At 34.0% G+C, this 23,716-nt stretch overlaps 1 protein-coding gene across 1 annotated transcript in view; it reads right to left on the bottom strand.

The window, feature by feature from the left end:
- The window catches only part of ATRNL1 (attractin like 1), a 702,872-nt gene that overhangs the window by 656,447 nt on the left and 22,709 nt on the right, over positions 1-23,716 (bottom strand). Inside the window, exons 2-5 of the mRNA XM_032609094.1 lie at positions 20,119-20,202; positions 18,833-18,946; positions 12,070-12,198; positions 10,511-10,719 (exon numbers count right to left, since the gene is read on the bottom strand). Of these exons, the coding sequence (XP_032464985.1) occupies positions 10,511-10,719; positions 12,070-12,198; positions 18,833-18,946; positions 20,119-20,202 (536 nt within the window). The remainder of the gene's footprint in view (positions 1-10,510; positions 10,720-12,069; positions 12,199-18,832; positions 18,947-20,118; positions 20,203-23,716) is intronic.

The raw sequence follows: 23,716 nt of genomic DNA, 5'->3' as shown, positions 1-23,716 counted from the left end.
CCTTGTAAGACAGATTTGACTACAGAAGGAGAAATCAATATTACCACTAAGCAGGATGCTGTGCTCCATGCTTTGGAGATGGAGTAGGGGAAAAGAGCTAATGAATGTAGGGACTGAAACTCTATTACTGGAAAAGTCAAGGATGCAGATTCTTTCTTAGAGCCTCAGAAGGAGTGTGACCCTGCAAACACCTTGATTTGGGCTCAGTGAAACATATTTCAGACTTCTAACTTCCAGAATGGTAAGAGAATAATGAATGTGTGTTAAGACACCAAGTTTGTGGTAATTTGTTACAGCAATTATAGGAAACTAATGCTAATAACTAAATTTATAACTTCAGATAAATACTGTTATTTAATACAAGAAATTGGATTTTAGAGATTTTTAAATTTTTACTCTATAATCTAAAATATCTACTTTTCTATGCAAACCAGCAGTCAAATTCTTCCTGTTACTACCTTATTTTATGTTACTTCTAGCAGTTATTAGAAGGAATGGTCTATAGCCAAACTCTACAGATTGTCTTTATTTTACTCTAAATTAATAAGTTTATAAATAGAAAGATTTATGAATATGACTTAAAAGTGTAAGGAAAATTAGATGCCTTAATTTGTAGTTTTCTGCACTCGTAACTAAAATGATTAAAAATGTAAATTTATAAACTGAATATTAATTTAAAACACAAATAACTATAGAGAACACTTTATACACACAAAGGCTTCACCACCCATTAAGCATCATTTAAAGCCATCCAAGACTCCCTTTTTATAAAAACACATCCATGAAAAGTCTACCACTTCATTATCTGTCCTGTTATGGAACATCTCTGCATAATTCTCCCTGCATAAATTTTATCAATCAATATGGGAATCTCCTCAAGGTAAGCAGATCACAGCTGTCTTGAAAAAGATGTAATAAACTAATTCATATTACAGTGGGTTTTCATAAAGATTTAATATGCTACCTTTTCCACGGGTTAATCCAAAGAGCATAAATGAATTTCTAATGATGTAATTTTTGGCATTAATGACAGGCTACTGCGAGACAAATTTTTGACACTGTTCTACAATCCAAAGTGGAATTATACTCATCCCTCTTAAATTTATACCTCCATCCTCACAATGTCTCTTGAATTCCAGACTCAAAGTGAAACTACCTACATGACATTTCCACTTGGATGTCTCATAATCATCTCAAACTTAACATGTCCAAAACTAAAATCTTGATTTTTTTCCCTCCCAAATCTGCTCCTTCACCGGTGTTTACCATCTCAGTAAACGGCACTTCCATTTACCCAGTTGCTCAGGGCAAAGATCTTGGAGCTATTCTTGAGTTCTCTTTTTCTCCCACACCCATATCCAACAAATCCTGGACTGACATTCATTACGTATGCAGGAATACAGCCTTTCCAACTGTTAAAACATGGAAATGCTTCACTGATTGTTGAGTAGATGCTGCTGCAGGTACCAGGCCTTCCCCTTCCCAGTTCCCCTGGCCCCTCTGAGATAATCCAGACTCTCCGCAAAAGACAACTAAAGGGGTAATGCCTGGCACAGCATGGCTCATCCAGGATCCTGCCCCAGTGCTAAAGTCAGCATCAGTTTTGATTGGTTGGTGTCTAAGTGTCTGTACCTTACCAATTATAAACATTTTTAAATTCGATCACCTCTACCAGGCTCTAAACACTGATCCTTCCCTTTCCAACTACCATCCTAGTACAAGTCACCATCCAATCTCACCTGGACTACTGCAATAGTCTCCAAACTGGTCTCCTTATTTCCATTCTTGCTGCCTTCCTATCACATTCAACTCTCCACAATGCAACCAGAATGATTAAAAATATAAATTTCCCTACTCAAAATCTTTCAATGATTTCCCATCCCACTAAAAATAAAAATCCTTAACACGGCCCACAACTCTTACATGACTGGCCTCAGTATTCACTTACTGCATGAATGAATGAATGAATGAAAATAACCTTAGAGCCATAAAAGATTAAGAGCAAGAGCTATGAAGTCAAACCTCGCTTTCCAACTTATTGGCTATGAAACCTTGGACGAATTAACTTCTCTAAACTTCAGTTTAATCATGGAGAGTATACACAGAAGAACATAGGATTCTGTGAAAATAAAATAAGATTGAATGAGATTGTACTTAATATTAAATACTATAATGAAACCTTCATAATAGTAACATTATTACTATTATGAAGTCCATCCTCTCATTTTTTTTTTCCATCCTCTCATTTTAATACACAAGGAAACTAAGTATAATCAAGTCTACAGGCAAAATATGTTAATGAAGCCTAGCATTATTAGGTATAGTAAACATACACGCCAAAAGAAAACAGTAAAATTACAACTAAAAATTTCTATAATCAGAGATAAATACAATTGAGAAATAACTGCAAAGGACAAAACCTAGACTAAAGAAAGTACTACAAAGTTTTGAAAGTTTCTCCAAAGCAATTCCAGAACTACTAAATTATATTCTTTCTTCCTTCCCAAAGTAGTCTATTTTGCACTGGAAAAGTTTTTCTAAGGGACTCTATCTCTGTTTTGATACTGGAAATCAGTACAAAAATTTTATTTGCTTTATACAAATTAGTTTTATAAAATAACTTTTCTTCCATAAAGAAGGATAAAAATGTAAAGTCTTCAAGTGAGTTTAACAGCAATTCCCTGAATAGTACCTTTAGTGTAGTATATCAGCTAGATTTCTTTGGTTGTAAGCCACAGAAACTACTTTTGGCTAGGTTAAGGAAAAATGCATATTTGTTGAAAAAAACATGGGGAAATTCAAAGAATTTTTAAAAAGAGGCTGAAAACCAAGCTTAAAATAGACAGGTATCTGGATTTATCGTCCCATCAAGACTACTCTCAATGAGTGAAAGGCAATTTCCCACAAAGAAACTGGACTGCTAATAGGAAAGGAAAAGTATTCTGAGAAGGAAGATTTGAAGAGAGGTACATGTAACTTACTGTAATCACTCCAGAAATAGTCTTATGATCATATTGAATCTGAAGTTCTCCACAATAAAAGGCAAAATGAGATAACATCATTGCAAGAGTCCTATCTTCTAACATCATCAGAAAATTCTGATTTTGTTTCAGTTTCCAAAGTATTCTAAACATTTTCTAGGCATAAAGCGAATCTCCAAAGGACAGTTATCAACTTTAGTGTATTTTAAATGTCCACAGCTGTTCTGACAATATCCTAATTTTACAGAACAATGAATTTGTGAGTGGTAATCACTACACCAGATCTGTTCCAAGAATACTGGGTTCTCACAGTTTAGGCCAATGATGTGATTACAGTATGGAAAGGAACTGCCCTTCTGTTAGCAAAGATCAGTGCTTTCCAATTACTATTTTTGAGTGGTGAAAGGCTTGCAAACAAAGCTTTATAGACTGGTTCTGATTAGTTGAAAATGACAAATACAGAGATAGCTGGGATTGAAAGCAGGATTTGTTTATCCCACCTATCTAAGTCAGAGGCAATAAAGTAAGTGGTTGTAAATATTTCAACATTAGGTAACCTTCCGCAAGGAAGGAACCTATGTCTAGCACAGAATATTTTGTGAATTTTATTGTGACCCACAGCCCTTTGTTCTATTTTCTCTCTCTACACTCCCTTCCCTCATGATCTCATCTGATCTCATGGCTTTAAGTATCATCAACCATTTCCAATTTAACATTTTTAAGCCAATCAGCCCCAAACAGTACAGACCTCTCTCCACTGAACTCCAACTGCCTTTTCAACATCTCCTCTTAGATGTCTAAAAGACATCTCAAACGTAACATACCAAATTCAAACTGATCTTCCTCCTAAAATCTTCCTCATGTCAACTGATGACAACTCTATCTTACTCTAAGGTCAAAAAAATCTTCAAGTCATCCTTGACTTTTTTCTTTCTCCCATCCCCCATATCCAATGCATCAACAAATCCTATTAACCCTGTTTTAAAATCACATTCAGTATTAAGCAATTCTTACCTTCCTTGCTGCCTGCACACACTGCTATCATTTCTCATCTAGATTATAATTACAGTAGTAGTCTCTTAACTGGTACTCTGCTTTCATAGTCTATTTTCAATATAGAAGTCAACAGGAACCTTTTAAAACTAAGTCAGATTATATCAATCGTCTGCTCAAAATTCTACAATGGCTCCCCATTTAACTTAGGGTAAAAGTCAAAATCCTTCCAATAGCCTACAGCACTAAGGCTTAGCTCATCTAGCTCCATTCCTCACAAACCTCCATCACTCCAGCACCTTACCTCCATATCCTCGATCATCTCCTTGCTCTGCAACTTCTCTGAGCTCATATCCGACAACCTGCCCCTCAGTCATTCAATTTCAGGCACACTGGCCTTTTGCTGGCCCTCACACACACGAGGCATGTTCCTGCCTTAGGGCCTTTGCCAATGGCTATTCCCTCTGCCTGAAATGCCCTTCTCCTAAATATCTATAGAGCTAACTCCCTCACTTGCTTCAAGTCTTTACTCAAATGTCACCTTCTCAATAAGGCCTAACCTGATCATTTTATTTAAAATTGTAACTCCCATCCCTAGATCTACCTATCCCTCCTTCTCAGCTCTACCTTATTTTTCCATTACACTTATCCCTTTCTAAAATATTATATGTATAATATATATGTTATGTTGATTATCTATGGTCTGTCTTTCTTAGCTTGAATGTAAGATCCACAAGGATCTTTACTTTCTTTGTTCTGTGATGTATTCAAAGGTCCTAGAATAGTACCTAGCACTTGGAAGAAGCTCTAAAATTTTTGTTACATAAAATGAACAAAAATAAATGAATGGATTAGTAAATAAAGCGTGTTATATATACATCCTCAATACTATTTTTAAACAACTTTTCAAGTAGCTGAGGAATAAAAACTTATTTTATTGGCTCTTGCAAAAAGTTGGATTTGCTGTTTTTGCTGGTTGGGGAAAATGAACAAAAAGAGAAGAATTTAATCTAGCACATTATCTGTTGCTTGTCTCTCCACAAAGTTAAATAGAGAGATCACGTTCATTATTATTAAATTTCTAAAGGGAAATGTAAGCTATGCTGTGGATTTCTTTAAAGCAACCTATAGTCTCGTGTACTTATACACACTATCCTAAAGTAACTAATTCTGTCCTAATATGTTACGTGACTAACCCAGAAAAAACATAATGTATGATAAAATATTCATGGATCTGAGCTAAAAGATTTTATATTTTTCTAAAACAAACAAAATCATCAAGTTTTTACAACTTAAATAATGCCAAGGAATCTAAGTGTGTGCTCTGGTAGTCAGTACTGCCACCCAATGGCAAATGCTAAAATCTAAAACCAAAGGACTGAAAGAAAATAACTGACCAGATGCTCAAATTCAAATGTTTCCCTCAATATTTAAAATTATGCTTTATATATCAAGTAAATTGCATAAGTTATTGGAGTACTAGTCTTCTAAAACATCTATACTTGAATGTCCACATATCACTAAACCAGCAACTAATACATTTCTAATTCATTCATTCAACAACAACAAAATTTGAGCGCCTACTACACAACAGGCACTACAGAAGATGCTGTAGGCATAAAGGTGATCAAAACAGTCATTCTTAACTTCATGGAGTTTGTATTCCAGTAGGAAAGATAATAAAGAATCACACAAACATAAATGTGATAAAAGCTATAAATTTAAAAGATAGGGTCCTATGAAAGTACGTGGGGGGATGTGACCCAGTCTTAGAATGTTAAGGGGTGAGGGTGTTGTAGGGGGAAGTGCAGAAATAAGAAAGGCCTTGAAATATTTAGGGACAATGAACATTCAAGGAACTGAGATAAATCCAAAGTGTAACTTTCAATAAAGAATTGGAAACACTATAAAAAACTATCAAATTACCTGATTTACATATTAAGATACTGTCTTTTAATCAATCATCTAAAGGCTGAAAACAACCAACTTCAATCCTTACATGAGAACAGTGTCTGAACCGCACTGAAAATGAACACTGAATATCTATAAAGAATATCCTGAAGACATGTAAAAGGGCTGAACGATAGGATTGAACAGGGCATTCTGGAATAGGAAAGGACCAGGGACAAATTTTAAATGGCTAAGCAATGGTCTTGTATATAAGACCTGGTAACCTGTTTTTCATCTCTATAAAACAGGTGGAAAATGTTTTGTTGTAATAGACTAAGGAAAGAATTGTACCCTGAAGACTGCTTGTTTATCTTTTCAACCTGTCTACTCCTACCATCTATTCCACATTGCAAAGCTTTTCTGAGTAGGCATGAGAGAACTATTCAGCCCATTCCTTGTCAATTATGGCAACAATCTACACTTTAAAATACTTGATTTGGATTTTTTAATTTATTTAGAAGATTCCAATCATTTGAACCCCCTTCCTAGTTTGGGGAAATCTCTCACTGTGTGAATTTTATTCAGAAACAGAATCCTTTCCCACTACACAATTCAGAAAAGTTAAATTCTCTATTTCTATATCTCAAGGCAGCCAAGCAAGTCATGGATAAGACCTAAGTTTAGCCAAGTAGATTTTATTAAGCAGGCCTTCAAATCTTCAAAAGTGATACAAAGATGTGGGGAGAATTTAGATGTTTTTCCACTCAAGCCTGTAGCATACAGTATCCACAGTAAAGACACCAGTGGTGGTACCCCAGGGTCCAGTGGCAGTAACAGGAATATCCTAATCAAACTTTCCTGTGGCTTCATCTTTGCTGGGAACCAACCCACCTAGCCTTCTGTTACACCTACCCCTTTCTAACCAAGGTTTTTCCAGCCTTCCCATCTCCTTTGTGAGCGACCCAATATCCTTTTGTACAGGTTTAGAGAACAAAAAATAAGTTGCTTAAAAAAACTAAAAGTAAATTCCTCTCTCATAAAACATTCTAGAGGCAAATGGGCAAGTGCTACTGCTTACTACTGTTACTGCCATTTACCAGCCATTGGAAAAGATCTCAATGATATAAAATTCCCACACAGCACTTCCACTCACATCCTACTTCCCTAACTTTAGCACAATAACCACACGAGACGCAAGGAAGGCAGAAAAATGTGGTATGTAGCTGAAGACCATGCGCTGAGCTAAAAACTCAGTCAATTCTATCACTAAAAAGAAGGGAAGAACGAATGCTGGGAGATAGTGGTCCCTGACATACTTTCCAATAACTGCCTTTTCTGCTCAGATAAACCAGAACTGTTTCTGTTGCTTACAATCAAATCAAAGTGGTTCCGATTTTTTAAAGTTATGTAAGAGAGAAACCTGGAGCCACTCTGATTAGGGAGTTGACGGGAGTCGGGGGGTGGGAACACACCGTATCTAAGAGTCTGCTTTGAAAATTAATGTTCTACTGTATTATTTACATATGAACATAAATCCAATTTATTATATGTTGATTTGCATGCCTTTTAAAAATTCCTCAGGACTTCCCTGGTGGCCCAGTAGTTGAGAATCCGCGCTTCCACTGGAGGGGGCACAGGTTCAATCCCTGATAGGGGAACTAGGATCCTGTATGCCACATGGTGTAGCCAAAAAAAAAAAAAAAAAAAATCCTCATCTATCCCAATGTTTGGAAGCCATCTTAAAAGAAAAAATGCTCTTCAAAGTTGTCTTTTTCCCTCTTGTGACTTATTAAGACTTAAATTTTATTAAGTGAAAGATGTCACAGAAGCAGATGAATCCACACAGGTCTCTACCCTTTAAGTAATCTATTTGATATGTATATATCATTGTCTTTGAAAACTACACATTATAACAAAATTAAACATTATACAATCAACTTGTATGCTTTTCAAAATGTTGCACTAACATTTTCTATATTCTTTACTATTTCAGCTTTTGGTTGTTACAAGTGCTTTCCACAGAAAAAGGGGGACAGTTGACTTTAATGGTGCCATCTAGTCTTAAAATATACTCCTATTGCCTAAAACAGTAAAAAGGTGAAAGCAGATGGTTAAGGAAGAAAGACTTAGATGAGCAAGTTAAGGGGGGAAAAAGTATAGTAATGGCTAAGCAAAACTCTTAGGAGATGCTACATAGAAAAACTAAACTTGGAAAACAAGGAGATGTGAAGCCTAGGTGGGACAAGCACTAGAGAAATGTGAGGAAGGGGATTCAAGACTTAACAAAAATCTAGGCTTTTCCTCTGTATTCTCTTAATAAAATCTCAGTTTCTAGAAAACAACATTTATTTTCTTTTTATATACTAGCACAGAACCAAACAAAGTAAAATTAACCAACATAAATGGATAAAATATAATGAAAGTAGCAACAATCTGTTATTCTTAACCCAAAGAATCCAGTTCCAAATAACACATTAAAAACTGCCAGACTCTGAATCTCATAAAGATTGCCTCCTCAGCTCTCATTTCAAATATCTCCAGCTCTTTGATCATTCCTCAGATGCCCTAGAAACAAATCTCTCTCAGTTTCACCTCAATGGTTTCTCCCATTCCATATATCTAAAATTAAAACCTAGTGATATAGTCAACAATCCCACCTACTTTAAGATAGGCTTCCTTAGATATAGAATCAGGAGTCAGTTTGGAGACTCAAAGAAACCAACCTGCACATCATCTGTCTTGAAAGACACACAATATCCATTTCACCAAACACTACCCATAAAACATTCATATCAATTCAGAGATGAATTATTTAATTACAAAGAATTAATTAATAGTGGTATAAAAGTGTATCTGATTTCTGTATATTTTATAATAAAGCACTTTAACATTATTCTAATTTTTTTAAATATATGTGTACATGCATATGTGTATGTGTTAATACATATATATATATAAAGTTATTCATATTATCATTTTGCTTCAAAAGTAAACAAACCCAGCATTTGCTTCCTCATTTTTATTTGCTTATAGACATTTAAGAGCCAGGAATTTTTATGATTTCAGGCACTCCTGACAAGAATAATAAAATGTGAAATGCTGATAAACAAAAGCCAGAAAAACAAAAGCTAATATTTTCAACCAGATACATATTACAAAACCTACAGAACATAAAGCATTTTAAAGAAGAACTACTAAAAGGAAGTAAAGAGCAAAAAAGGACAGAGCTCTTCATAGAGAATATTATACAAATATATCCCTCTTTTGCTTTCAAGACTGTTAAAATGAGATGAGGACTAATAGCAGATGAAGACCAGTCAGAAAAACACCAAGCATACAAGCTATACTTCTATTTCTCAGGCCTTAATTTAAATATATTCTTGGTGTACTATTCTCTCCATAGAAAAGGACATTATTTTAGTTTCAAGACTGAAACGGAAAAAAAAGATACCTCAAGGCACTTTTTAAGGGAAGAAAGGTCATGATTTATTAAAATAGCCACTCAACAAAATATATGTCTATAGGTGTAACTAAAAACACTGAGAAATTTGTATCTGTCATAATCATAGTAGAATATCAAATTCAATTCAATAAGAAATCACTTATATTTCATATGGTTGGAGCAACTAATTTTTTAATGAAATAACATGGGTTTAAAATGGGCATAATTTACAGAAAGCCTAAAATAATTCCTCTAAATAAGTACTCAGCACACTCAGTAACATTTTTTCTAACTTGTCTCAAGAACGTTGAATATGAAACCATTCTCTTTGGTTTTTACTTTTACACAGCTCTGGTAGGAACTATTATTACTACTGTTACACTGTGTTATAATAACACATGATCATGTAACTTTGGATTATGTATTTCTTGAGTCAAAGTTCCCCCATCAACAGGATTAATACATTGGCACAAAGTAAACTCTCAATATGTAAATATAATCTGCACAAAGCAAGCTCTGGGTGGGTAAGTATATAGATAACTAGGACCTATCTCTTCATTAAATTCCACAATGACAAGATTTATGATTTTATACCCAAATACTTAAGTAAGCTAAAACTCTTCAATGCAGTCTAAAATTAATCTTTAATAATAGATATTTATAAAAATTGTTTAGAAATTCTTCCCCAATTCTTCTCATTGCTTTTGCAATAAGCAGCTGTAAAACTTCTAAACTTTTAAAAATACTCTATGTTCTTTTAAAACATAGCCACAAGAGGTCAGTCTTTCCCAAGAAACAAGTTTAATATAGTCCAGTACCTTCCCAGATGAGCATCTATTTTTGCAATATACTATTTATATTACCCATTACAAATCAAATTTGAATGTACCACGTGTTAATCTCAGCCACGTCACCAAATCTTTGGGAACTCAACAAAAAGTTAAAGAAGATCAGAATGATCACACGTCTACAATTTAAAGAGTTTCATGTATAACTTCACTTGATTCCCAAAATAGCACGTAGACAAAATCTTTACTGATTTTATTTGTGAAGAAGCAAACTATTAAGAAGTTGACTGTTACTGAAATTGTAAAAATAAAACAGATACATGAGATTTGGGTGTGTAAACTACAGCAAAACGAATGAGTGTAGAATTTGTATTAATATATTAGATACATAAATCAATGTTTCAAAAGCCACTTACCTTGCCAACTATCATTGCAGACGCACAGCTTTTCACCTGTTAGGTCACAGTAACCATGATCTGGACTGCCGCAATTGGCTTTACAGTAAGGAATGTCACAAGCTTCACCCTTCCAGTATTTATCACACTCACAATATACTCTACTTGGAACAGAGACACTAGTTGTACACTTCCCATGACCAGAGCAATTGTTAGGACAAGAATTGATTCTGTAAAATATAATTCATATATATTCAAATTCAAGACAACTGAAAAGGAACTTTGGCTGATATTCTGTTAACTTTATAGTTTTTATGTTGTGTCTACGTGCTTCATTTAACGCAATTTTACAATGCGACTTCAATTCTTTACTCTGTACCTTTTAAACCCTAAAGCAATTCGGTTACACATATTTGCAATTGGCCTCAGTTCATTCACTGAGCTTACTCTGCTACCAAGACTACATACTCAACACCTGCAGGATCTATACAGTTCCAAGCACACTGTTTTGTAAAGACTTAAGTACTCAACTGCTTTGAATATATATTTCACAGAAAAAAATTAAATTCATGAATACCTGAAACAATATGAGAAGCCATGATTTAAACTGGTTATATAATACTTAAACAGCATGCTATCACTTATACACTGTTATGGAAGTAAAAGGATATTTACCAAGTTTCATTTTAAAGCTGATTATATTCTACTATATATTTATTCTCCCTTGTGTAAATTCTTGATATAAATAAATCCTATAATAAATTGCTGATTCAAGGATATTTAGAATATTTTATTCCTCGTGAAAAATTCTCTGGTATCATTCTCTACGTTCTTGAAGAAAACAAAAAAAAAAATGTTTCAAGTTCCTCTGTGGCCATTCCTAATGAAAGCAACTGAAAGCATCTCTGGCTAATTCACTTCACCCTTGGACTTCCAGATATAAAAATGTATACAGAGTCTACACAATAGATGCTCAATAAATACTACTTTCTAATTTTAGAGGAGACAGTGGTATATAGCCACTTACCTTATCTCCTAAGCCTCAATTTCCTCATGTGTAAAATGGGAAAAATACCCATTTGACAGACTGATGAGAAGAGAATTAAAGAATATAATATATATAAAGCATCCAGTACAGTCTTTAGAATACAGAAGGACTATGAAAACTCAGCTCTCATTCACTCTCCAAATTAGGTATAAAATACCTTTGAGCACAGTAGGGCAGATGAGGGCTCCCTGCAATCCTACACATCCGTTATTACCAGTAAAGTGACACTGTTTGTGTAATATGTTTACTTAATTATTTTCCAAAAATTTTTAATTGTGTAATTCATTTTTAACCAAACTTAACTTGTTACCATAGTGTCCTGAGACTTAGAAACTATCCTATACAAGCTTGGACAGTATTTTGGGATATTATTAAAATTTTATGTCACTTAGGAAGAGATGCTATATATTTTGGAATTTAACACACTAGCCTGCTCCTGGTATATAAGACATTTATAAAAACAAACAATAAACTCTTTTATGTCAAATTATAAGAATCATTACAATATGAATCTTTTGGAAAAAATACTTACGAGTAAAAAATGTTGAAGCCAGTTAGATTATATGCAGCATCACTAAAAAAATGTAACAGTGCATAGCCAGACGTTGTAACAACTTCAGGCACAGTTTCATTTCCCCTTATTTCAGGGACTATCAAACCACTGTAAGAGAGCAAAATTGAACACTCTGTATATTAATGTACATATGACAGTTAATCACACAAAATTTACTCAAAATATTCTTGTCAGAATCACTAAGTATCTATATTAGAATGGGCAACTAGAAGAATAAATCTAAAATGAGTTCCTAGCCATTTCTCACCAATTAGCTCTGCTACTGCTGCCAACAGACTAACATCTACTCTCATGCCACCATACTCCTTTTTCTCTTCTCACCATCTGGACTGCTATGTCCCATTTCTCCCTTTTGTCCTGCCATCCATCCTGTCATAATACTATAGGGTGATCATTAACTTAAGTCACATGTAAACCTTCATTTAAAGCCAACTTGGAGAAGAATTAATATGGTTAAAACGTCCATACTACCCAAAGCAATCTACAGATTCAATGCAATCCTTATCAAAACACCCATGACATTTTTCAAAGAACTAGAACAAATAATCCTAAAATCTGTATGGAACCACAAAAGACCCTGCATAGCCAAAGCAATCTTGAGAAAAAAGAACAAAGCTGGAGTTATCACCCTCCCTGACTTCAGACAACACTACAAAGCTACAGTAATCAAAACAGTAAAGAGTACTAGCACAAAAACAGACACATAGATCAATGGAACAGAATAGAGAACTGAGAAATAAACCCATGCACTTATGGTCAATTAATCTATGACAAAGAAGGCAAGAATATACAATGGAGAACAGCTAAACTCTTCAACAAATGGTGCTGAGAAAACTGGACAGCTCCATGTAAAACAATGAGATTAGAACATGCCTTCACACCATATACAAAAATAAACTCAAAATGGATTAAAGACCTAAAGGTAAGACCAGAAACCATACAACTCCTGGAAGAAAACATAGGCAGAACACTCTTTGACATAAGTTGTAGCATTATTTTTTTGGATCTTGTCTCCTCAAGCAAGGGAGACAAAAAAAGCAAAACTAAACAAATGGAATCTAATCAAACTTAAAAGCTTTGCCACAGCAAAGGAAACGATCAACAAAATGAAAAGACAACCTTGCTGTATGGGAGGAGATATTTGCAAATGATATGTCTGATAAGGGGTTAATGTTCAAAATATATACAGAGTTCATACAACTCAACATAAAAAAAAAAAAAACCTTGTTTAAAAAATGGGCAGAAGACATGAACAGACATTTTTCCCAAGAAGACATACAGATGGCCAAGAGGCATGTGAAAAGATGCTCAGCGTCACTAATTATTAGGGAAATGCAAATCAAAACCACAATGAGACATCAACCCCCACCTGTCAGAATGGTCATCATCAAAAAGACAACATAACGAATGTTGGGGAGGATGTGAAGAAAAGGGAACCCTAGTGCATTCTTGATGGGAATATAAATCGGTGCAGCCACTATGGAAAACAGTACAGAGGTTTCTCAAAAAATTAAAAACATAACCACCATATGATCTAGCAATTCTACTCCTGGGTATATATCCAAAGAAAATGAAAACACTAATTCAAAAAGATATATGCACCCCAATGTTCTTAGCAGCATTATTTACAAAGCCAAGATATGGAAGCAACCTAAGTGTCCACCAAGAAATGAATGGATAAAGAAGATATGGTACATACACACACACACACAAATGGAATATTAGCCATAAAAAGAATGAAATTTTGCCATGTGCAGCAACATGGATGGACCTGGGGGGTATTACGCTTAGTGAATTAAGTCAGACAGAGAAAGACATATACTATATGTTTTCACTTACATGTGGAATCCAAAAAATAAAACAAACAAATGAATATAACAAGACAGAAACAGAGTCACTGATACAGGGAACAAACTAGTGGTTACCAGTGGGGAGAGGGGTGGCGGAGGGAACAAGATAGGGGAAGAGGATCAAGAGGTACAAAATACTAGATATAAATAAGACACAAGGATGTAATTACAGCACAGAGAATATAGCCAATATTTCATAATAACTTTAAATGGAGTATAATCTATATAAAAATATCAAATCATTATGTTGTACACCTGAAACTACTATAATATTGTAAATCAACTATACTTCAATGAAATAAATAAAATAAAATAAAACCACCTTGGTACTCTAACAAGTGACTTTATAGCCTTACTTTTCCCCACAAGTTGCAAATTCTCATGAAGCTAGATAGGACATTCCATATCAGCTAAGTGACTACAATGCTACTCTAGTTAAAGTTGTACATTTCCAATACACTAATCTAAGTATTTTAGGTCATGTTAAAATACACACTTTTTATATTTCTTTAGAATTTTGCATACTTATGCAAATTACATTAATATATAATTATCCCAAAAGACAATATTACTCATACACACACAAAAGAAAGTGAAGTTTATGGGGAGAAATATAAATGTGTAAAAGCAGGAGTTCTAAATTAATAACTGGTACTTCTCCCTTTTTAACCCTACTTGTTCATGGGGGAAAATTATATATCTTCATTTATTTATACATACTATCCTCTCTAAATCTATGAAAGCATAAAATCTGAGAAAGAAAAGAAGCTACTAACAACAAATTACATTACTCAAAATAGTCAATGCCTTTAGACACTGTTAAACTTATGTTTAGGCACCACCAGGAACTGAATTCCTTCATTCAAATCATATTTGACAGAACAAAATGAAATATTACAGTCAAATAATTTATTTTGTAAACACATTTTGAAAAGCAAACAAATTAAAACGTAATCAATGCTTGATGTTGTAATAATTATTATAACATTGACTAGCTTATGTTTGTGAAAGAACAAAAGATTTTAAAAGGAGGCCGTCAACACAATTAAAATTCTGTAAGACCAGTTTTAGTTACACATATATATTTCTTCATTGCAGTGAGATTATATCAAATGATTACTAAAAATAATATTCCCAGATGTTTATAACAGATATGATTAATCCCTCTGAAATAGAAGAAAAGAGCAGATCTGTTTGCTTGGTTGTTTGTTTATAAGTGCTTTGAAAGCAGTAAATGAAAGAGGACTCACACTTCTCACATAACATACCAATTTGGACCAACCAACCCTCCCACTGAAATCAACCAGAAAAAATGATAGTTAAAAAAAGTCAGCCTGAAGGTACTGGGAGAACTAAGAAAAGGGTAAGCCCATGAATTAGAGCCACTTCTCCTTATGGGCATTCACTGATTTCAAAGTTGGAGATGAGGTCTGAAGGGCTAAGAAACTGGGTTGTTTTACATAGCGAGGAAACCAAAAAGTGGAACACAGGGCCCTCACTTTGACCTGAGACCCCAAAAACTAGGTGTAAAAGTGAACTAGTAGAAGACAGGCCCTTCAGGGGACTGAATTTCAGTTTGGGTGTGAATTACCTCAACACCTGAATTAGAATTCAGTTGGTTGTGGATTTCTAGTGTCCCCAGGCACTCTTTGGGAATATAATAACTTTCTAGGCCTCAAGTTATCACTACCTATGACTTTACAAACATGGTGTCCAGCACATGATCGTCTAGCACACAATAAAAAATAGCAGGTCTCCATTCCAACCCATTCTCCATATTCTAAAAAGTCTTTCCTACAGAATAAAGTCCAATTTCTTTAGTGGGGTAACAAGAAAGCAACACTACAGTGATCACAGCATTGTAAAATCAGGCTCATATTCTGACTCTATCACCAACCAGTTAAGCAACTTTGGGCCACTCACAGAATCTCTCTGTGCCTTAATTCTCCATTTACAAAATGGCAATAATAATACCTACCTAAAAGGTTATTGTGGGGATTAAATGACTTGATATATATAAAGAACTCTTGCACACTGCCCCTCACATAGTAAGTATTCAGTAGATGTTACTGATTACCATTTATTGGGTAATCTGGCACCTACCTATCCCTTCACATTTCCTATGATCAAGTTACTCATAACTACTTACTACTGACGCAAAATATAATGTTCTTTAGTGTGTACACGCCTTTGTACATATGTTTTTCTCTACCTAGAATGTCCTATCTGACCCCCACAATTTGTCTATCATTCTTCTACTCATGATGAAACTCACCATGACGAATTCATTACTTCTGAAATCATATAGCACTCTTTTCATAACCTGATTATAACACTTATTGTGCTGTATAAAAAATCAGTTTACATACCACCACCAGTGCCCAACTACTGTGTGGTGATGTAGCCTCCAAATCCTTGGAATTTCCCAAGTGACAGGAATGCCTCTGTTATTCATGGTGGGCTCAGAGTTTATGCTAATGAGGTGACTCAAGATGGGAGCTGGCCCCACCAGAAAAACCAACCGTGTGATTGGCTGGGGCTTTAAGCCACAAGAAATCAATCTGACTTCCAGAGTCAGAATGGGGCTAAAGATTGCATTCAGCCTTATGGCCAATGATTAGATCAATAATGCCTTTACAAAAGGAAACCCAAAAAAAACTCTGTACACCTGTAAATCAGGTGAGCATCCTAAGTGGCAATACACACTGATATGTTGGGGGGGTAACATATGTCCTGAGTACACAGCTTTGAGATGCTCCCAGACCTCACTCTATGTGTCTCTTCATTTGACTGGTCCTAATTTTTATCCTTTATAATAAAACTATAATCATAAGTATAGTGCTTTCCTGAGTTCTGTGAGTTATTCTAGCAAATTATTGAACCTGAGGGGGCCACAGGCACCTCTAAATTTGTAGCCAGCTGGTCAGAAGTGCAGGTGGCCCGAAGACCCCTGAACTTGCAGCTGTTATCTGAAGCGAGGTCAGTTTTGTGAAGGACTGTGCACTTAACCTATAAAGTTGGGCGCAACTTCAGGTAGCTGGTGTCTGCAATGGCCTGTATCTTACTCCTTACTGCATCCTCCAGGCTTATGACAGTCTCTTGAATTGAGGAGGTTATCAAATGTTTGTTGAATAATAAATTCTTATACAGCTGGAACAATTCAAACATTTAGATTCTGAATTCTTAGTAAAATGAAGTACAAACAGTATAGGCTTTTAAGTTCGGAGATTGTCAAGTCCTAATCCTGGCTCTACCATCTATTAGAAGTAAAACTTTCTCTGAGTCTCAATTTTCTCAACAATAAATGGGGGATTATAGTACTTCTTCCACAATATCCTAACAAGGACTGATGACATTTAAACTGCCTAGTACAGTGTTTACAATCAAGTGGGTATTCAATAAATATGAGTTTTCCATCTCTCTCAGGATAGTTAACAGGAATACCTGCTGATGAAAAGTCACTGGTTCCACCTTCACAGTCATATACTAAATCCCATCCTGCTAATTATCTTACAAAAGCTTCCTTTAGTATCAAGAAATGGCTGGTAAGAGTGTTAGTGAATCATTGTTAATTAATGCAGTCATCACAACTACTAGAAAAACAAATGAAAAGGCACACATCTAAATGATGGTCAGTCAATAATGTCATAAAAATAGAGGAATGATAACGGTTATATCTAAATTGCTAAAAATAAATGTTTGAACCTAGTATCTTATCTAATTGTTGCAATAAATTATCTTACAATGTAATTATCCACAAGGCTCTGCTCCATTTTCTATCTATTGGTGTTAGATGAAAGGTTACTCCAGAATACCCTTTCTATAATTTTCAAACAACTCAAAAATTAAGTTCTACAAGTATCTTGAGCAATAGCAATATCACAGAATAAGCATCTAAGTTCTCAAGGAGTCATTTTCAAACAGTCATTTGGAATACAGCCCTTACGTGTTTGCCCAAAAGAATAATAGTTTACATTCCTGTTAAAACAGAATATTTACAACATAAATAGTAAAAAGAAAAATAAAATTTAAAATGTTGAAGGGAACAATAAGCTTTTACCCATATTTAAATTTTTAACAATGACAGGACATATAAGAGATACTGTGTAAGTAACAAAAGTAAGGGATAATGTAATGAATAACTCTGGTCAACAATCATGGCAGTTAAATTGTACACTAAATCTACACTATATGCTCAAAAAATTTTCTGTCTAATATATTCTCTCCTGTTCATAAAACATTTCATAATAATTTGTACATACATAATAAAGAGTTTTAAATTGATACTGAAAATGCTGTGATTTTAAAATTTTTAAATTAAATCTTACTACCTGACTACTAACAATAAAATATTTGGAAACAACCAAAATTCCCAAACTGTGAGAACTGATAGAAACACGTTCTTTATTAAACCACTAAATAAAGCATAACTTAACCTTTTTTACAGAATTTAAAATTTTATAATTTCTCTAAAATAAAAAGATAACTATAAAATATATATCTATTAATTCCTTTGTCAGCTAGAACTCACATTAATCTATCCAAATACAGATAGTTCTGAAAACAGATTCAATTCACTTTAAAAGAATGAAATATGTACAGCAAGAATAAGGGGTATTTATTAATAAATCTACATTTCTGAAACAGTAACTACTTATCTCCGTTATATCAATGTTTACATTATTATACATACCCCTAAGTTGACAGTCACAGCATCATCATAGTCTTATACCATCTTTGAAGTTTAGCCATCAACACCTATGCTAAATTTATTTTTGCAGTAAAGATGAGTATATATTTAAAATTAATAAATTATACAGCTACTTTTCTACAACTGACTATAAATTCATCAATTAAACATAACTACTCACCTAAGTACAGCTATTAAAGGTGCATATATTGAATCTCCATCATAAACATACATATGATCCCAGCTACATTCTGTAGCAAAATGATTGAATCTTAATCTTAACACTGCATTTGGACTGAAAAAAAATTAAAATATTTTAAAATTAATATGTAATATGTAAAGCACGGTCTAAAGAAATCTTAGAGTATTTTATTAAAAACCTATTTACAGCTAATTTAGCTATAAATCTATACATCATCAGTATAAAAGACTGATAACCAGTCATATCTAATTTGTAAAAATGATATACAACTCCAAAATCTATTAACCAGCCATATGTATGTATCATCCTTTTCTAAAAATTTCGTCAAGAGGAAATGTTTTTTGTCTTATAAATATTTAGTCAACAGGAAATGTTCTATGTCTTGACTAAGGTGGAGGTACATAAATTGTATACATTACTGAAACCTTACTGAACTGTACACTTAATATGGGTGTATTTCATTGTATGCAAATTGTACTTGAATAAAGTTGATTTTTAAATTCAACACTCAAGACTGTTCTTATTTCTATGAACTCTTAACTAGAGGTACTAATAAGGTCTTCAAATTTTAATCAAAAGGTCTCAATACGATATACTCTTATTTGTTAACAAATGAATGAGACCACAGGTACACAGGGAATTAATAACCTTGAAGTTTTAAAAAACCTTTAAAGTAGCAAAAATAAAAACCCAGTTTTCCAAATACACTCTTTAAAATCATAACATAGTTCAAAAACAACTCATATCATTTATGATCCAGTCATAATATGTTTAAATAGATAAATTCAGTCTCAAGCCCTAATTACTGAAAAATGCCTCTAAAAGGACAATTAACTCTCTCTTTTACAAAATGTTCTTTTTTTTAACACCCTTAGAACTAAAATGCTGAATAGTATGAACCAATGGCATAATTCAGCATGGAATATTTTTATCCTTTCTATGCAGTCTTCAAATTCCATAACAAGCGATTTAAAAGAAACCAAAAATGCATACTTGACTTAATGCCATAGTAACATAACTTAAAAATAAATATATGTAAAAATCAAACTATTATCACAAGTAAAAGGGTATTGTAATTTACATTAAACATTATGTCTAAAATTTATCAATCCCATTTTAAAACATCATGAATAATGTTTTCCAATAATAAGCAACAGAATAAACTATATAACTATGAAGTTGTTATATTTTAATGCTTTAACACTGATATAATCACCTTCTTTATCATTTCAGAATAAATAATTTAATGCAAATTGTATACTTACTAGCCTTCAATTAGCCATGTACATTTAGTTTTATACTTATAGTTAATTGGACCATCTGTTAAATATCCAGAAGGTTCTGTTAACCTAGAAAACAAAATCATGAAAATGATTACCTTAAAGTAACTTTAAGACACACAGTAGCATAAAAAATTTAAAGAGACACTAAACCAAACTTCCAAACAGGAGAATTTATTTACAACTTAAGAAAATTTTCAGATTGCCATATATCATCTCTCTAAATCTCAAAGGAAACTTATTTTGAATTTCTTTAAATTTTTATGTATTATGATTGTTTCATTTTACAAAGTGGAAAAACACATTGAAAGACAACATTATACAGATGGGTTCGATGCTAATGCAAAATAGATTGTTAAGCTTACTCTGCCCAAAAATTAGATAGATGCAAAAGAAAGAAGATCAAATGCACTCTGAAAGATGCAGATCTATGGAACAGAGAATAGTATATATACCTAGCACTTTTGGAGGTTACATTGTTAGCTATGTTTGCTTTTCATGCAGCAAGACTGCTAAAGTAGCTGTCACCAGACTTTATTGAGTTCATCAGCTACCTGATTTTACAATCATTTTCTTTCATCAACTTTATATCTAGTCCAAGAACTCAGTCAATTTTAAAAGTAGGGTAAATCAAGGGTTTTGTAATTATCCTCTATTTTAAACACAGAAAAGAAAAAGATATTTAGAAAAGCTTCAAATTTTCAGAATTTTAAAATATTTAAACAATAACCAATTCTACTTCATTTTGTTCTCCTTAGCTCCAGCCCAATTATATTTTATCAACAAAAGACAATATTTTAAATAACTAAGATATCTTCCCATTTAGCCTTTATGTATTTATGTAGACATACACACACATACTGGCTTATCAGTCTTTATATATCCCCATATACATACACACACATATATTTATACATACATACATACATGTCTACACAGACATCAGGGTAATTATCTAGTTTTAGACAAAAATTAAATTTTCCTTATAGCGTAGAGTCTCAAAAACATTAAAGGAAAAGAGTTTCACTTGCCTAAATCGGGGATAACCAAAAGGTCAATTAATGTAAATGTTATTTGAAAGTCTTTCGTAATCCCTGCAAATTAGTTTGGGTTTAAAAAAGGGCTAATTCATGCTTGGAAAAGTGTTTAAACATTCCAATGTTCTCAAAGTAATATAATAATAAATTGAGCATTTTACAGTATCAGGTATCACTGTAAGCTCATAATGTGTCACCTCACTTAAAAATCTCAAAAGCCCCATAAGATAGTAATTATTAATTCCATATTACAGATGAGAAAACTGAAGCACATTTTAAATAACAAGTTAAATAGCTTGTCCTGATTTTTCACTTCCAATAATAGCTCCAGATGAGCTAATTCAGACAAAACTCCACTGAAGATAACTTAAAAAGCTAAAGAACAATTGTTAAATCTTATAAGTAACAAAATGGTAAGACCTACTAAGCCAAGATCCAGAAGTTGCAAATTCTTTAAAGAGGAACCAGGCATCCAGAGCTACTTCTGTTATGGAGAATTTTATCTATTTATTAGAGACTGCCAAAAGGCTGAGAGTACTTTTGATAGCCTCAAGGAAGAAGGGGGACAAAAGCTGGATGCAACAACCTACAAAAGGTAGGGGCTCAAATAAACAACACGGCACTCTGAACTGGGGCACAAAGATTTTCTATAAGGGTAAAGGTGTACCAGAAACCAGCCATTACGTGGACTGCAACCCAGCTACAAGTCATCAGGATGACAGAAAACCCCAAGACCTACCACTGGCTTAAGGTGATACTAGAACTATCATGCCAAGGCTCCTAACAGAAGATACAAAAATATTCTCTGAAGAAAGATAACATTATCCTAGTCCTCAAATTATTTCTACCAATAATTTTTCAAATAAGATGTCTACTATGATCAAAGATAGTAAGACACATAAAGATAGATAACAACAAAACAAGAACCAACAGAATATCTTCAGGAAGAGACCTGAAGATATTCCAATTGTGGAGATTATCAGATGTGCCCTACAAAACAAATATGACGTACTAAGTTAAAAAAGACAAACGACACAATTTAAAATTTCGGCAGTTAACTGAAAACTGTAAAAAGTAACAGTATATTTGAAAAAAATAATGGAAATTCTAATACTGAAAACTACATTAATCAAAATTAAGAATTCGATGGACGGGTTTAACAACACATTAAACACAGCTAAAAGAGGATGAGAGATCTAGAAGACAGGTCCATAAAAAATATCCAAACTACAGCAGGATGATTGAGGGTTCAACCCATTGGGTGTGGGTCACTCCACCAATTAAAACTCCAAGGAGCCAAGATTCTAGTTGAGGGCAGGGGAAATACAGTATGGGGAGTGGAAGAACAGAACCATACACATCAATTATGGTCTTTTAACAAATTAAATAGGTAAGTATCCTAACAACTTTACATAGTTTCTATTTGATACACACACACACACACACACACACACACACACACACACACACATATCCTCTCTCCTTCACATTTTTATTTTATTTACAAGCTGTAACTTTACAATTTAGACTTTAGATGATGGAATATTTAGTGTGACTATGACTGAATATGAAGAGCAATTAACATAACTAGTGATAGATACAATGACTCTCGAAACCTGTGTTTCCTCCTTTTGGACAGAGGATGAGAACTTCACTTGGAAAAAGTGTATCTTCTTAGGTAGAAATACAGCTTTGTTGGTTGCTGGGGAGTTCACGTGTGTTTAGAAAGATGCATACAGAAGACGCTGAATAATTAAAGGGCAGACTGTGCCAGTTATCCATTGCCTCCCACCTCAAAATTCAGACTTTTTGCCTACTTTATGAAAATGGATCTGGGCCCTTTAAATATTTTTTTTTTCCAGATGGCAGGATGCTAAGCCTGCAGGCTTTGTCAATAGAGCAAGCTGGAGAGACTGCAGGAGGAAACAGATTTGCTGCGAAGTTCCAATGTACTCACTCAACAAGCTCCTGCAGCACTAGGTACTAGGCTCCTACGTACCTGATGGCCACCAGCACCCAGCCACCAACAGTTTCCCCCAGCACTTCCCCTCAGGCAGTTCTGCAGCAGAGGCCTCCAGTGAGACACCACTCTGTGAACAGCTTTCCCCAGCATCCCATAAGTAACCATGGCAAGTTCCAAAGGGCAGATGTTAAGTAAGTTCCGCAGGTACAGCTTTACAGTGACTTTTCTGCCATTCAGTAAGCCACAGCCTGCTCTCCCAACAAGGTCTGGATCTCAGGCCAGGTCACAGGGACTCTCACTTAAGTGTTCTATCTCAGCCATAACAGTAGTAGTGGCTGCTCCTTGTATCTACTACTTCTATATTTTGCAGAGTTCTCTTTACTTCTTACTAGCCAATTTCTCGTTGTTCCAATCTGTGCTACAGTCAATAATCCTTTACATTAAACCTTTCCTATTAAAATTACTGTGTGATTCTCTTTCCTAATTGTACCCAAACCAACCAATAATAATAAAGGATATGCAAAATAAAATCACAATAGCGTACCCCTATGGACCCAACAGAATAGCTAAAATTAAAGAGATT

Source organism: Phocoena sinus, chromosome 16 (assembly GCF_008692025.1).
Source record: "Phocoena sinus isolate mPhoSin1 chromosome 16, mPhoSin1.pri, whole genome shotgun sequence".
In the NCBI taxonomy this organism is placed as follows: Eukaryota; Metazoa; Chordata; class Mammalia; order Artiodactyla; family Phocoenidae; genus Phocoena; species Phocoena sinus.
The sequence above is the reverse complement of the archived record's forward strand: the minus strand, read 5'-3'. Positions and strand labels throughout refer to the sequence as shown.